Source organism: Alligator mississippiensis, chromosome 8 (assembly GCF_030867095.1).
Source record: "Alligator mississippiensis isolate rAllMis1 chromosome 8, rAllMis1, whole genome shotgun sequence".
In the NCBI taxonomy this organism is placed as follows: domain Eukaryota; kingdom Metazoa; phylum Chordata; order Crocodylia; family Alligatoridae; genus Alligator; species Alligator mississippiensis.
The window spans coordinates 42104937-42119080 of NC_081831.1; the positions used below are offsets into that span (position 1 = coordinate 42104937).

Genomic DNA, 14144 nt, shown 5'->3' on the forward strand with positions numbered 1-14144 from the left:
GCGGCGCAGCCGGCGGGAAGGGCTAAAATGGCGGCGTAGGCACGCGCTGGCTCAGTGTGCAGTTGCATTCCCCCGAGCGGCGAGCAGGCGGCGGCTGGAGCCTGGAACCGGAGCCGGCCCCCGCCCCCGCGTGCGGCAGCGGGAGGGTGAGGCCGGCGCCATGCCCAACATCAAGATCTTCAGTGGCAGCTCGCACCAGGACCTGTCCCAGAAGATCGCCGACCGCCTGGGCCTGGAGCTGGGCAAGGTGGTCACTAAGAAGTTCAGCAACCAGGAGACGTGGTGAGCCGCGGGGTGGCGCGGACTGCAGCTCCCAGCCAGGGCGGCACGGGGCCATGTGCGCGGGGCGGGGCCGCGGGCCCTGGGCCTCGCCCGGATTGTGCCTGTGGCCAGTGCCGGCGTCCCAGTGGCGGACCCGCTCCGGGATGGCGCTGGGCACGGGGGGGGGGCAGGCCTGGTTCCTGGCCCGTCGCGGTGTTTGGGGCGGGGTGAGGAGTGTTAACGGCCCGAGCTGTGGCCGCATTGGGCCCGCGAGCCGGAACTGGAGCAGCCCTGGATGATGCAGTTGTGGCGACTAGCAGTGCCCCGTTGGTCGCCAGCCTCTTCTGCCACCGTCCAAATCCTGGTGGCTTCCCTGTTCTGAGTTAGGGGTTGAGGACAGAGAGAGACGGGGGCAGGTCCTCCCTCCCCTGGCTGTGGGGCGGCAGGTGGTGAAACGCTGGCAGCTGCTGCTTCAAAGAATCTTGCTGCGTGGGAGCTGGTAACTAAATCCCCAGGGAAGAGGCTTCTGAAGAAGGTGAAGCATGAGGGTTGTGGCGCATCATGTATAGTTAGATTGGACTGGGGTGGAGGCCATGGGTCTGCAGCCATGAACCTCTCTCCTCACTTCAGCTACAAAAGACAGGCCTGTTCTGATATGCTTACAGGAGCATGTCAGGATGTTTTGCTAGTCCCAGGGTTAATCTGAAAGCCAGGCATTTGTTCAGTGGTTTTAACATTTCAATAAAGCACTCTGCCTTCTAGCTGTTACTATAACAAGTTTCAAAAAAGTGTGAACAGCCCTGTTGGAAGTTTGCTACTTGGTCGTAAAATAAGTATTGCAGAGAAAAAATGAGGTGAGCTTCCTCCATGGGTTTAATGGCATCTTGGCTAACCATCCTGAAGCCACAGATTCAGGGAAAGTTGTTGGGCCCGTCCCCATCCCCTGATCCCTCTTTGCTTCTTAGGACAATGCAGTTGTTTTTCACCATTTTGGGGTTCCCTCTGTGGGGACACAGACCATCAATGTGATGGTAGTCTTTGCCAACCTGGGTCTCCCTTTTCCCAGCAGAGTTTGGAATCCAAGTTTTACCTGCCTCTTCCCCACCCCCCACTGCACTGTGCCACAGTGTTGCACCACATGCCACTCTGCTGATTCACTGTGTGCCCAGGCACCTTTCCTTGCTGCAGCATGTGTCCTGACTCGCCCATCACTCCTCAGCCATGGGCTCCCCCACTGCTCATGTCACTCAGGCAACCTTGGCATGCAGACTCTCATGCTGTACCATCTTGTGCCTTTGGGCACAGAGGGGAAGCCTGGATCCTCTGCTGCAGCTGGAACAATAGGGGGAGCAGTACCTGGGAGCCCAAAGGCTGCAGTTTGGAGAGCCCTGACTATAACAAAGAGGATATCATCCAGTATCCTACTACCAAGATTTCAGAACCAGTTTGGTTCATAATGTCTTGGATTACAGATAGGATAATGGGAATTCATCAAGTGGATTTTTTTACCCACTTAAAGTAAAAAATCCAAGGCAAGCAGTCTGTTTGCCTGCTTGCCAGTATACCAACTAAGGGTTCACCCTGTGAACTGAATGTGGGCAGTTCATTTTCAGTTGCTAAATGCCTTAAAGTTCTTTATTTTTAAAAGCCTGGACTATTGACAATGAAAAATTGAAACTTTATTCTAGAGAATCCAAGCTTTTAAAACAGATTTGTGCTGACACTTAAAGCTTTCTGGTCATTTAGCAGCCCGTGAAAACAGTTTGAGGAAGTTTGCATCTCTTTGGTGCCTATTTGTACCATGAGACATGCAGTTCCTAGTAATTTCTTATATATATTCTCTATCATCTCCATCTTGCTGGAAGAAGCCAGGCCTAAGTTTGGGGAACCGGGTTTACACGGTTAACTTGCCATGATAAAAAGCTTGGTTTGGAACAGTAGGAAATCACTGTGTTGCTTTTCTCTGCGTAGCCTGTTCACATGACAATAATTACCGTGTTCAGCAACTACTTCTTCCTATGGATAGAATCCTCCTGTCCATGGGACTGCAGTAATACTACATCAGGAAAAACATTGCATATGTTTCCGTTGCATAAATATATGCTGTAATTGAAAACCCAATGAGTAGGGCAAAATGGTTTAGATAAGACTTGCAAAGGAGTCTGTTTACTAAACTACAGCTGATGTCATTACAGTGACCTTACAACCATTCATCATGCACTTTTATCCATCCAGCTGGCTGGTCAGACTCTTAATGTTAGCAAATAATGCTGAACATGCAAGAGCTAACACTGATCCTGTTCCTTCCTTGGCTGTAATGCGAAGGTTTACTTGGAAAGGCAAGATTAGGTACTTAGTCAATACTTCCTTGGGCTTTACCAAAAAAAATCCCACGACTTATCCTGATTTTAAAGTTTACAGCAATAAAAGTGTCTTAGGTTAATTCCACGCTAGAAACTTTGGCCTGTGTAGCAGTCTTGAGTGTGATTGTTGTTGTCATTTCTGTATTGATAAAAGTGCTAGTGTATATAACTATAGTGACACAGAGAGTCCTTTTACTGGTTTAACTTATTCTTTTGGGGGAATCTGGATAACTTCTATTGGCAAAATCACTTATTTGCTGCTATAAATGCTCTTGTGTAGCTCTATCAACCAAACCCTTGGTGCAAGATCGGCATTAAAAGCAGACAGTTTGGGGATCGGTGAGGGAGATGGACAGAAAAATTAATTTCTGTTAAAATAATCTCCCCCAGTCTCTAAAATGAAACTGATATCAGCACAAGTTGCATGATCTTGCTGCTCTTTATCCATTAGTGGTAACCTATGCTAGGGCAGCCAAACAGCAAAGACACCTCTAGAACATTGGTATTTCAAGATGATGAGAGAAGTCAGCCCATTTCCTCCTCCACCCATGCTACATGTTTGGAACTTTGGTGATGATAAGGCTGGCTTGTCCTCTAAACTGAGCCCTGTCAGAGTTTCCATTCGTTAATCTGTTGCTACAAAGACCTGGCCCCACACTTCAGGTTTTATGTAGGGGCTACTGCTTTATTTCCCACAGTGTTGCTGGTGCAGGTCTCCCCATTAATGTCTCTAAAGCTGTTGTTCATTCCTGACAGAAGGCAAGGTAGTCTTATACCTTAAAGACTAACCAAAGTAGAGGTAAGTACAGATGAGTACAGCCCAAGCTTTTGTTGTGAAAGGACATGCAGAGAGCCGAGTATAAGGAGAGCGCAATTATAGTACAAAAGACATGAGTGGGGAGAGGGAACATGGGGGCAGTGCTGGGAGAGACAGCAAACAAGCAGTAAACCCATACTAATAAAGGAGTCACCAAAGCTAACCCAGGTAATGGAATATGGTACAAATCTGCCCTCCTTATATTTGACTTACCAAGCTTCAGTTTACTATGACTTTCCATTCTCTCCTTAAAATCAAAAGTATTCCTTGAGGAGGGCAAATCTATACACATTATATTGAGATTTAAATTATGGGCAGAAAACATCTTGCTTTACCAGTTGAATTGCTTTACTTGATTCACAAGTAATGTACAATTCAGTGACCAAGCAAATGAGCAGTAGAGCATTTCTTTTGGTTGTGTTTCTGTTGAGATTGCTGAAACAGTCCACTTGTCTCCTTTGATTTTACTGTGGTGGTCACCAGAGTCCCCCAGTTGGGATTATGGCCTCCTGTTCTTTGCTGTATCTTATGTATTTAATTAAAGCGCACGTTAACTTTGTTGTTCCATCTTATACCTAGTGTGGAAATAGGCGAAAGTGTACGTGGGGAAGACGTCTACATTGTGCAGAGTGGTTGTGGGGAAATCAACGACAACCTAATGGAGCTTCTCATCATGATAAATGCCTGTAAGATCGCATCGGCTAGTCGTGTGACAGCAGTCATACCATGTTTCCCCTATGCACGTCAGGACAAAAAGGACAAGGTAGGGCAAAACAAATATATTCCTTTATGGAATTCCTCTTTGGTCAAATATCTGGTCCCCAGCTAGGTATATAGTTCTGCCCAGTTCACTAGATGGCCTGCTTGTGCAGTTCCATAATTTGGAGGGAGAAGTTATTTTTAAGTGTGGGATTTGGCAGCTCCCTTCCCCCCCCCCCCCTCCCCCCCCGGTAATTAGCAGAATTGCAGATGCTATCTTGATTCGTATAAATGTCTAGTCCTTTTTTGATGGGACCAAAGCTGTATTCATTGTTGGATGATGAATCGGGTACTCCTAAGAATTGGCATTTTTTTTTTTAGTAGCTAGCATTCTATCCTAAGGAATATAACTGTAGGTTTCTGGGTTCTTTCTAGGAAGCAGTGATTCATACCGTGGTGGGGAGACTGAAATATACAGAGGTTTTTAATCAAATGTGCTTGCAGTCTTCCAAGTTAACACAGCTTTTTCTTGGTACTAGAGTCGAGCCCCAATCTCTGCTAAACTGGTTGCAAACATGCTGTCTGTGGCAGGTGCAGATCATATAATCACCATGGATTTACATGCTTCTCAAATTCAGGTATGAAGTAAAACAGAGATTGATATTTCTCGGGCATACAGATCATGTCTCTTTCCTATGGGTATCATTTCGGGTGCTGATGTGGGGGGGAAAAAAAGCAAAACTGCTTTACTTTCAGCTTGGTGCACCCCAATGCTGAGTACAGCACAGGCCCAGAAGAAGAGTTGCATCAGTTTGACCTGGCTCACCCGGTGTCTGTATAGTTCGCGCGCTTCAAGCAAGGTTGATTGAATCAGCTGTAGATAAAGGCGCCAAAAAGCCCCACTGAAGCTCATGAGCTATACAGATTCTGGGAGCTAGGTCAAACTGACACAATTCCTCTTCTGGTAAAATGCTGTTTCGGGGGGGGTGGTGTTCATATCTGTCAGAACTAATCTGTGTTCTGGGCACATGGATGAGCCAATGGCAAGTCAAGCTGTTCCAGTTCTAAGCAGCTGTGAACACATGAAGCAGTCCTTGCTGTGATTGTCCCAGAGTGGCAGCTTTCCTCTGGATAAATCAAGGCTGCATTTCTCACACCTTAAATTCCCAGTCTAGCTATCTGTACACAGCCCTCAGGGGCAATTTGCTCCAGCTCTGCATTGAGCTTTGCTTAATTTATTCATGTGCCCATAAATCAAGGAACATATTGAAGCAGCAAGGCATGAGCTCACGGTGACCTCAAAAATACAGGACTGTAAAAGACTTCTTTAGTCAGAGAGCTGTCCCCAGCTATGGCCTCCAGTAATTTAGGTCAGTGGTGTCAAACTCATCTGGCCTCATGGGCTGGATGAGTGGCATGGAGCTGGTCTGTGGGCCAGATCAGTGGTGCATGGCTGAGTCATCAGGCCCATGAACATCTGCCCTACTTGCATGCCAGATCTGACACGTGGCACTTGGGCAGATCTAGGACTGTGCTGCACATAGCAGTCTGGCCAGTCTGGGACACATGGTGCATGTGGTCCACTCCCCCAAGGCGCCCAGGTTTGGGGAGAGGTGTTGATGCACCACTCCTAGAGTGGCCAGGGCAGGCACTGTGTTGCAGTGTGCATCCTGAGGCCAGTCCAGCATGCAGCATGTGGGTCTACTGCACATTCAGGGGCCAGATAATGGGGCTGCACAAGCTGAATCAGCCCACAGACCATATCTTTGGCATCTTAGTTTAGGTTACGTTATCTAGCATAAAACTGTTGCCACTTTTGATTGCCTGAGTTCAGCTATATCGGGGGTAGGCAGCCTTTTTTGGCCAGAAGGTTGCATCTGCAGGGGGAGCTCATTGCACACAAGTGTGTGATGCTGTACAGCAGGGGCGGGCAAAATATAGCCTGCAGGCTGAACGCAGCCAGCCAAGCCATTCTATCCAGCCCGTGGGGCACCTACGAAATTAATATTAATATGCCCTAAGCACCTTGTCAAACCAACTGGAGCAAGAGGTAGTAGGACACAGGGGAAGCAGGCAGGAGTCAGGAGAAAAGCCACCCAGCCCCATCCCCAACCCCTGCTCCCCCACGTGGAAGTATCTGCCTCTGGCAGCTTTCACTGCACTGCAGGGGCTGGCTGGCTGGCTGGCTGGCTGGAGGGGAGAGAGAGAGTGTGTGTGTGTGTGTGTGTGTGTGTGTGTGTGACCGATGCGCCCCCGCAATGAGACAGAGAGCAGTGAGCTAAGCACATTGTGTCTGCACGCATGTGCCTAGGGAGGTACGCACAGCGTCTGTGTCTGCGCATCTGTCTCTGGGGACGCAAGCACTGTGTTTGCGTGCGTGCGTGTGCATCCTGGCAGGGAAGCACAATGCGGGGGGGAGGGGGAGGGGTGCGCGCGCAGCCAGGCAAGCATTCTGTCTGTATCTGTGCGCACGCGTGGCTGGCAGGCATGCACAGTGTGTGTGTGCGCGCACGCGTGGCTGGCAGGCACGCAGTGTGTGTGTGTGCGCGCACGCGTGGCTGGCAGGCACGCAGTGTGTGTGTGTGCGCGCACGCGTGGCTGGCAGGCACGCAGTGTGTGTGTGTGTGTGCGCGCACGCGTGGCTGGCAGGCACGCAGTGTGTGTGTGTGTGTGCGCGCACGCGTGGCTGGCAGGCACGCAGTGTGTGTGTGTGTGTGCGCGCACGCGTGGCTGGCAGGCACGCAGTGTGTGTGTGTGTGTGCGCGCACGCGTGGCTGGCAGGCACGCAGTGTGTGTGTGTGTGTGCGCGCACGCGTGGCTGGCAGGCACGCAGTGTGTGTGTGTGTGTGCGCGCACGCGTGGCTGGCAGGCACGCAGTGTGTGTGTGTGTGTGCGCGCACGCGTGGCTGGCAGGCACGCAGTGTGTGTGTGTGTGTGCGCGCACGCGTGGCTGGCAGGCACGCAGTGTGTGTGTGTGTGTGCGCGCACGCGTGGCTGGCAGGCACGCAGTGTGTGTGTGTGTGTGCGCGCACGCGTGGCTGGCAGGCACGCAGTGTGTGTGTGTGTGTGCGCGCACGCGTGGCTGGCAGGCACGCAGTGTGTGTGTGTGTGTGCGCGCACGCGTGGCTGGCAGGCACGCAGTGTGTGTGTGTGTGTGCGCGCACGCGTGGCTGGCAGGCACGCAGTGTGTGTGTGTGTGTGCGCGCACGCGTGGCTGGCAGGCACGCAGTGTGTGTGTGTGTGTGCGCGCACGCGTGGCTGGCAGGCACGCAGTGTGTGTGTGTGTGTGCGCGCACGCGTGGCTGGCAGGCACGCAGTGTGTGTGTGTGTGTGCGCGCACGCGTGGCTGGCAGGCACGCAGTGTGTGTGTGTGTGTGCGCGCACGCGTGGCTGGCAGGCACGCAGTGTGTGTGTGTGTGTGCGCGCACGCGTGGCTGGCAGGCACGCAGTGTGTGTGTGTGTGTGCGCGCACGCGTGGCTGGCAGGCACGCAGTGTGTGTGTGTGCGCGCACGCGTGGCTGGCAGGCACGCAGTGTGTGCTTGCGCACGACTGGCACGCACAGTGTGTGTGTGCACGCGCGCAACTGGCACGCACGCACAGTGTGTGTGCAGATATCTGTGACAGGCTTTAAGAGGAAAAGAGAGTTATGATCTAGTGTTCAGAGGAAACATTAGCTGAGTACTTAGTAGAAATGGAAAGGTGACAACATTTTGCATTAGTATTCTATGTGTCCAAAGGCAACTGCTCTTCTCATAATGTAAATGGAAAGGAGAGCTGAGAAAGTGCTGTGGGAAGCCTGTGGGCTGTGCGCCTGTTTATATGGAGGACTTCTGTTGTTTTCTGCCAGGTCTGTCTTTGGAACTTGAAGGTCAGATATATAGATCTTCTGGGTTTTTTCCTTCTCACAGGGTTTTTTTGATATCCCTGTGGATAATTTATATGCTGAACCTGCGGTACTGAAGTGGATCAAGGAGAACATTGCTGAGTGGAAGAACTGCACCATTGTTTCACCAGATGCAGGCGGAGCCAAGAGGTGAGCTCAATCCACCCTGAGACAGTTTGGACAGATCCTTGTAAACACCTGAACTGTGACCCTTGTAGATCTTTGCATTGCCTGAATTCTGGAAGCTCTCTTATCTATGTAAGTTTGCCTTCCCAGCATCACAGTGAGCACTCTTCTTTGGCCTTTGATGAGGAGCACCTTAACATATCCTCCTAGAGACATATCCTCAAATCCAGGTTTAGAATATGTCCCTGGCTTTGCATGGAGATTTGGGTGGGTTCCTAGAATTACTGTTCAGTAAACACTGGTAATTCATGCTTGCTTGCTTCTTTAGCCAAGGCTACACATGCTGTATGAAAACATAATTGTCTGTGGTTGCATATTAGGAAGGGAGGAAAAAGTAAAAACCATTGATGATGTTGTTCTGATACAGGAGCTGATATTTGAAATATTTTCCTACCTTTGCGTAGGTAATGCATTCGTAGGTGGAGGGTTCTTAGAATTGCTCCTGAATTCTCATTGAGGAAATACTTAGAAAACAAGAGCACTTGTAAATTTTCACGCAGTGGCTACAGATTATAGTCCAAGGAAATGTGTTGTTTAATTTGGGAGACATTTTCAAAACCATATTTAAGCCTTAGCGCTTCCTGCCAAGCCTAGTACACAAAATCCTTATTAGAGTAATTAAACCTACCGTTATGAACCTTAGAGTGCACTGCAGCTGTGCAACCAGATGTTCTGAACATCCATTTTGTGTGACCATTAAGGTTTATCTTGGCCAGAGTTTACAAAATAGACCAGTTTTATATATAAGCTATTTTATTGTTTTTGTTCCTTGCTGCTTAGAATGCCAGATTGGCTAAACTGTAATCTCTGTATAAGACTTCCAAAATAATTGCATTTATTTCAGAAGTCTTGTGGGCAGGTTTTCTTCTTGTGATCACTTTCAAAGTATTGTATGGACAAAGCTTAAACATGTTTTGAAGTAGAAAAGGAAATATTGTTGTTTTACAGATTGGCTGACCTTGGTACCAGGCTTGGGTACAGTGAGTGACCTAAGGCCACACTGAGTGGTAATTTCAAGGTAACTGGCTCCCAGTCATGGAACAGACTCAATTAGTTTCCCTCAGCACAAGATCAAACTGCTACAAACTAGTTATGGATAAATATAGATTGGAAATTTGAAGATTTCTGACTTGGAGTAAATTTCTGGAATCACCCTCCAACCTAATAGAGGGGAGCAGAGAGCTTGAATTTCTTTTCAGATCAAAATCAGGATAGGGAGTTCTGATTTAGTATGTGGAATTATGAATTTTTAGTCTGCGTTGGGCTATAAAGAGAACTCTTCTGTAGTGAGCAAAGTCTCTGGTAAAACCATGCCTCAGGGCTTTTCCTGGTTGCCTGTGTAGAACAGGAAGGATTTATTTTCTTTCTTATGGATGCTACTAGCCAGAGGGGAGGAGGAGGGTTCCCCTGAAGCATTGGCTAACATCCCAATCTGTGGGGTCAGGAAGAGGGTCCTGAGTGTGAGGTGTGCTAATGCTTCCTCCTGCTACTTGGAAAAACTCAGAGGTCCCTGGTTGGTGAGTCTTGTTCTTCTACTCAGGGTCACACCAATTGTCAAACTTAGAGTCTGGAAGAGACTTTTTTCTTAGGTCAGATTAGCGTGGACTGTGGGAGTTTTGCCTTCCTTTATAGCATTAGGGCAAGACCCTTTCCCTTGGAATTTTGAGTGTATTTTAATGACCTGGAAGTGGTTTGCTGCAGTGACAGAATGCAGGCAGCACCCTTCTCCCTTCTGCTTTTCCCTATGGAATGTAATAGAGTGCTTGTGGTGTTGTACTGTGTAGATGCATATAAGGGCTCAAGGGGGCCATTTTGAGGATTCCTTGGATAAATGGTTGCCTGCAAGTGCTGTGGCCCAGGTGGCCTTTCCAGTCCCGTGTCCTTGTTCAAAAAAGCACTAGCTTAGCCTAGGTGTCACTAAATTCAACAAAATAACTGTGTAGCTTATTCTCATGTGTCAGTTAAAAATCTGGTTAAGGTAGACTGAAATATAAATTCCTCTTAAACTGAGCATAATACCTTTTAGCAGCCATATTGGGACTGAGTGCTGTGACATCCACAGAACCAAATCCTGAGTTATCCAAGAAAGCCTTGCTGGTTGCTATGTTGCAATTGAGCAGTCAGTCAGGTTGGCTTTTGGCAGATGTAGAAGTAGTTGCAGTCTCCTGCCTGAAGTAGATGGGATCTATAAACACAAAAAATAGTTTAATTTATGAAGCTTGCAGTATCCAAGGGCACATGGCAATGCATGTCCGTTCGCCTTACGTGAGACTGGGGCAAATGACCAGAAGGTTGATTTCAGGCACCACAACATGTGTACATGATGCTTCTAATTATGTTCGGGGTTGACCCTGGCACCTGTTGTTCCTCCAGAACAGGGGTCAGCAACCTGTAGCCCAAGAGCCAAATCCAGTCCATGAATTTGAAGCTTTGGCAGCAGTGACTGTAGGCATTATCCTATGGTCCATAGGGAAAGGCAGCAGCAGTTATTGGCTCCAAGCACCACCTCGCTGTTGGCCTCTGACCCAAACTTGTGGCTTGCAGCCTAAAGTTTATTAGTTATTAGTTAGTAGCCTTAGTTTTACTATGAGGTAAACAGTGCAAAGACATTGGTTGGGGAACAGGTGTGCACCACCTCACCCAACTGCTTCGTGGTAATTGCTACAAGTGCCTTAGATTTTTTTTTTAGTGGGATAGCTAGCCTTACCATGCCATAAAAATGAAAATGCTTTGTTACTAAACTTGAAACTTATTTAGAAATTGGTGTACTGTTTGTTTAGGCAATACAAGCTCATATTTTAACCTGAGTTGACTATCTGGCATTTTTCTTTCATTCCTTTGCCTCTCTTTCCCCATTAACTCCTTATTAGCTAGAGTCAGTGGTGATTTTAGTGTGCGGCAGAACATTTTAGATGCCACTTGATTTTCTTTTTGATGCGGACTCCTTTTTGCATGTGGGCTCAAAACTTGGATTGTAATTCCTGATATATGACTAAAAATATTGACCTGCCAGGCCTGTGACTTCAGACCTGTATCCTGGTAACTATGTGTTAGCTTAGGGGTGGGCATTTATTTCAGCTGGAGGGCCACTTAATGAGTGTTAGTGAGCTGTGAGGGCAGCGCATACAGCATTAATGGTGAACATATTTTAACAAATTATAAGCAGGGGGGAGGGGGGAAGCACACATCATGTGCTAAAAATGAAGCGCATGTACTATGAAATATTTTATTTAAAAAATGTTTTTTGTCCTGATTTGTGTGTTTGAGTGGAGTATATAGAGGTGATTGCATAATACCTCAGACTAAAGTCTCTTTTTCAAGGGAACCCAACCAGCCAACAGGACACTTGGCCAAGGGAGGATGCCCCCACCACAGCAGAGCCCAGCCACCCCCCAAATCACAAGGGAGCTCCTGCCTCGGCCTGCACCTCAGCACAGCCAAGAGCTGCCTGTACCCCAAATGCACGTGCCCCACCCCCATCCCTTCCCATCCACACTTGCCCTGTAAAGCCTGAGGAAGCCCAGCAGCTTCCTCCAGCCTGCCCCAGCTCCCCATGAGGGCTGGGAGCAGCCTCACCTGGGTGGACAGGACTGGAGCTGTGCTGACTGGCTGGGAGGTGTCTGGTGGTTGGGCCAACTTACAATGCTGCACGGGACTAGGCAGGAGGCAGGGCTGGGACCAGGGCTTCACATGCTGGGAGGTGCTGGGGAAGCTCCGCCGCCTCCAGGCACAGGTATGGAGCACCTGCCACATGGTCCTAGAGCCTGGGCAGCTCCTGCTAGCTCTGAGCTGCTGGCTGGTGGGTGGGGCACTGCCAGTCCAGCCCAAGCAGGGGTGCTGAAGCCTATGCTTGGCTCACCCAGGGCCTGCTGTGTGGGGGCAGGTGGAGCTGCTTCTGCCCAACATCCCCCATGGTGCCTTCAGAGGCCAGAGCCCCCTTGGGCCCAAGTATGGCTCACCTAGAGCCTGCATCTGCCCGGTGCCAGCAAGCGCCATAGCCGGCCTACCTGTGAGCCAGATAGAATCAGTTGGCAGACCGGATTTTGCCTACCCCTCTACTAGCCAGATCACAGCTCTAAACTGTCAACTTTTTTAAATAAAGGAACTGAGGAGGGGGCTACTTGAACTTCCACTAATGAGTCAGTGACAAGGCACATTCTTCTTACTATATCCAGCTAATGGTTTGCATTGTTCCTGCTTTTATCAGCCTATCTTGGTGTTGATTTGTGCAGTTGAGTGAATTAGCAACATGCAGTGAACTTGTTAACTTGCCATTCCAAGGGGAATGCACATAACAGTAAATTATCCAGATCAAGTGTGAATGGGGGTAGGAGGGCATGCTGACAGTGCAAATGAAACCATAGTGGTAAATAAAGCAGAGTTTACTGGCTTTTTCCCCCTAAAATTTTCTCCACTGTTACGTTCTGCTCATTGGCAACTGGAATATTCTGGAAGAATAGTGTACATACAGGCCTTGCGATGTATCTGTCTTTCAGTAAGTCTTTGTAAAACCGTAAATCCACCATAAATCTACAAATTCTCAGTTTGTACTAATCAGGAGGATAGCATGCCTATTACCTTAATCCAATTGCTACTATCGGAAGAGAGCAAATCAGAGGCTTTGGGTTCATTGATTTTTCCAAGCATCTCTACCTTCTCACAGTTTTAATGGCACTTCCATGTAGGTGGTAACTGAAAGCATCCCTCCTAGATGTATTAAAAGTAGGTCTGTAATAATAGGTATGTTAGTTTGCTGCCCATTCAATACGTGCACTCTTGGAACAGTTTCCTTCTCTTACCAAAGCTGCTTTCATGCAATAGTGTATGTACACTTTGCAAATCTCTCTCTACAGAGTAACCTCCATTGCAGATCGGCTGAATGTAGACTTTGCCCTCATTCATAAGGAGCGAAAGAAGGCCAACGAGGTAGATCGTATGGTGCTGGTGGGCGATGTGAAGGACAGAGTGGCCATTCTGGTAGATGATATGGCAGACACCTGTGGCACCATCTGCCATGCAGCAGACAAGTAAGTGAGATGTAAGCATAGTCTGACTGAAATCAAGAACTAAATACAGGTGGCAGCTGGTAATGCTCCCTGATTGGTTTGGAGTCTCATCCTGTCAAGGTAGATATGTTACAAAAGATGACCTGCAGTTCTTTATAGAAAAAGTGTATGTGCCCTTTTTGAAAGTTAATGGTTATAAAGGCCTGAAAGGTTTAGTTAAAAAGAACATTTTTTTTTTTTAAGTTACACCTGTTTTTGTACCAGAAATAGCTAGAATATACTATTTCCATATTCTGGCTTTGATAGAAGAGCTCTTCCAGCCTGTATGGTGACTAGGGATGTGCAAAGCGGGTCCTATTCGCTTTGGACTCAGCCCAAATCAGGAACAGTGATTTGATTAGTTGATTCAGATCACTGTCCCTGATTCAGTTGCGCCGAATCTGAAGATTTGATCCTGATTTGGAGAATCAGCAATTTGGACATAGGCACAGCTTTAGAAGTTTTTTCTACATACTTTAGAGGTAGCAGGTGTGGCTTGTGAATGCTGCAATGCTAGGGCCCATGGAGCGTCCCACAAGAGCGCAGGGGGGCCCTTCACATGCTCGTCGTTGAACCCGGAAGTGGACCTAAAGTACTTCCGATCCACTTCAGGGTCTGTCAGGAAGTGCACTGGGAAGGCCCCCCGCAGCCCCCTGGCTCCACAATCAGCCGCAGGGGGACGCTGGGTGCACCCCCAGACGCAGGAAGCACCAGTCACTGCACTGGGGGGCTTCAGAGGTGCCCCCCAGCATGCTCCCCAGCAGACCCAGAAGTAGACCAGAAGTGCTTCTGGTCCGCTTCCAGGTCTGTTGTCGAGCATGCTGGGGAGCTCCCTACACTACACTCCGTGCACCCGCAGCATTCACGAGCCTCAGCTACCTAAAGGTAT

The 14144-nt window shown here is 48.6% G+C and overlaps 1 protein-coding gene across 2 annotated transcripts in view; it reads left to right on the top strand.

The window, feature by feature from the left end:
- Positions 1 to 14144, top strand: part of PRPS1 (phosphoribosyl pyrophosphate synthetase 1) — a 25966-nt gene continuing 11822 nt past the window's right edge. Inside the window, exons 1-5 of one of the 2 annotated variants that reach the window (XM_059732710.1) lie at positions 1 to 282; positions 4021 to 4204; positions 4680 to 4778; positions 8050 to 8174; positions 13064 to 13237. In XM_059732710.1, the coding sequence (XP_059588693.1) occupies positions 161 to 282; positions 4021 to 4204; positions 4680 to 4778; positions 8050 to 8174; positions 13064 to 13237 (704 nt within the window). In that variant the 5' untranslated portion in view covers positions 1 to 160. The remainder of the gene's footprint in view (positions 283 to 4020; positions 4205 to 4679; positions 4779 to 8049; positions 8175 to 13063; positions 13238 to 14144) is intronic. The other variant, XM_006275486.4, reaches the window with a different exon arrangement.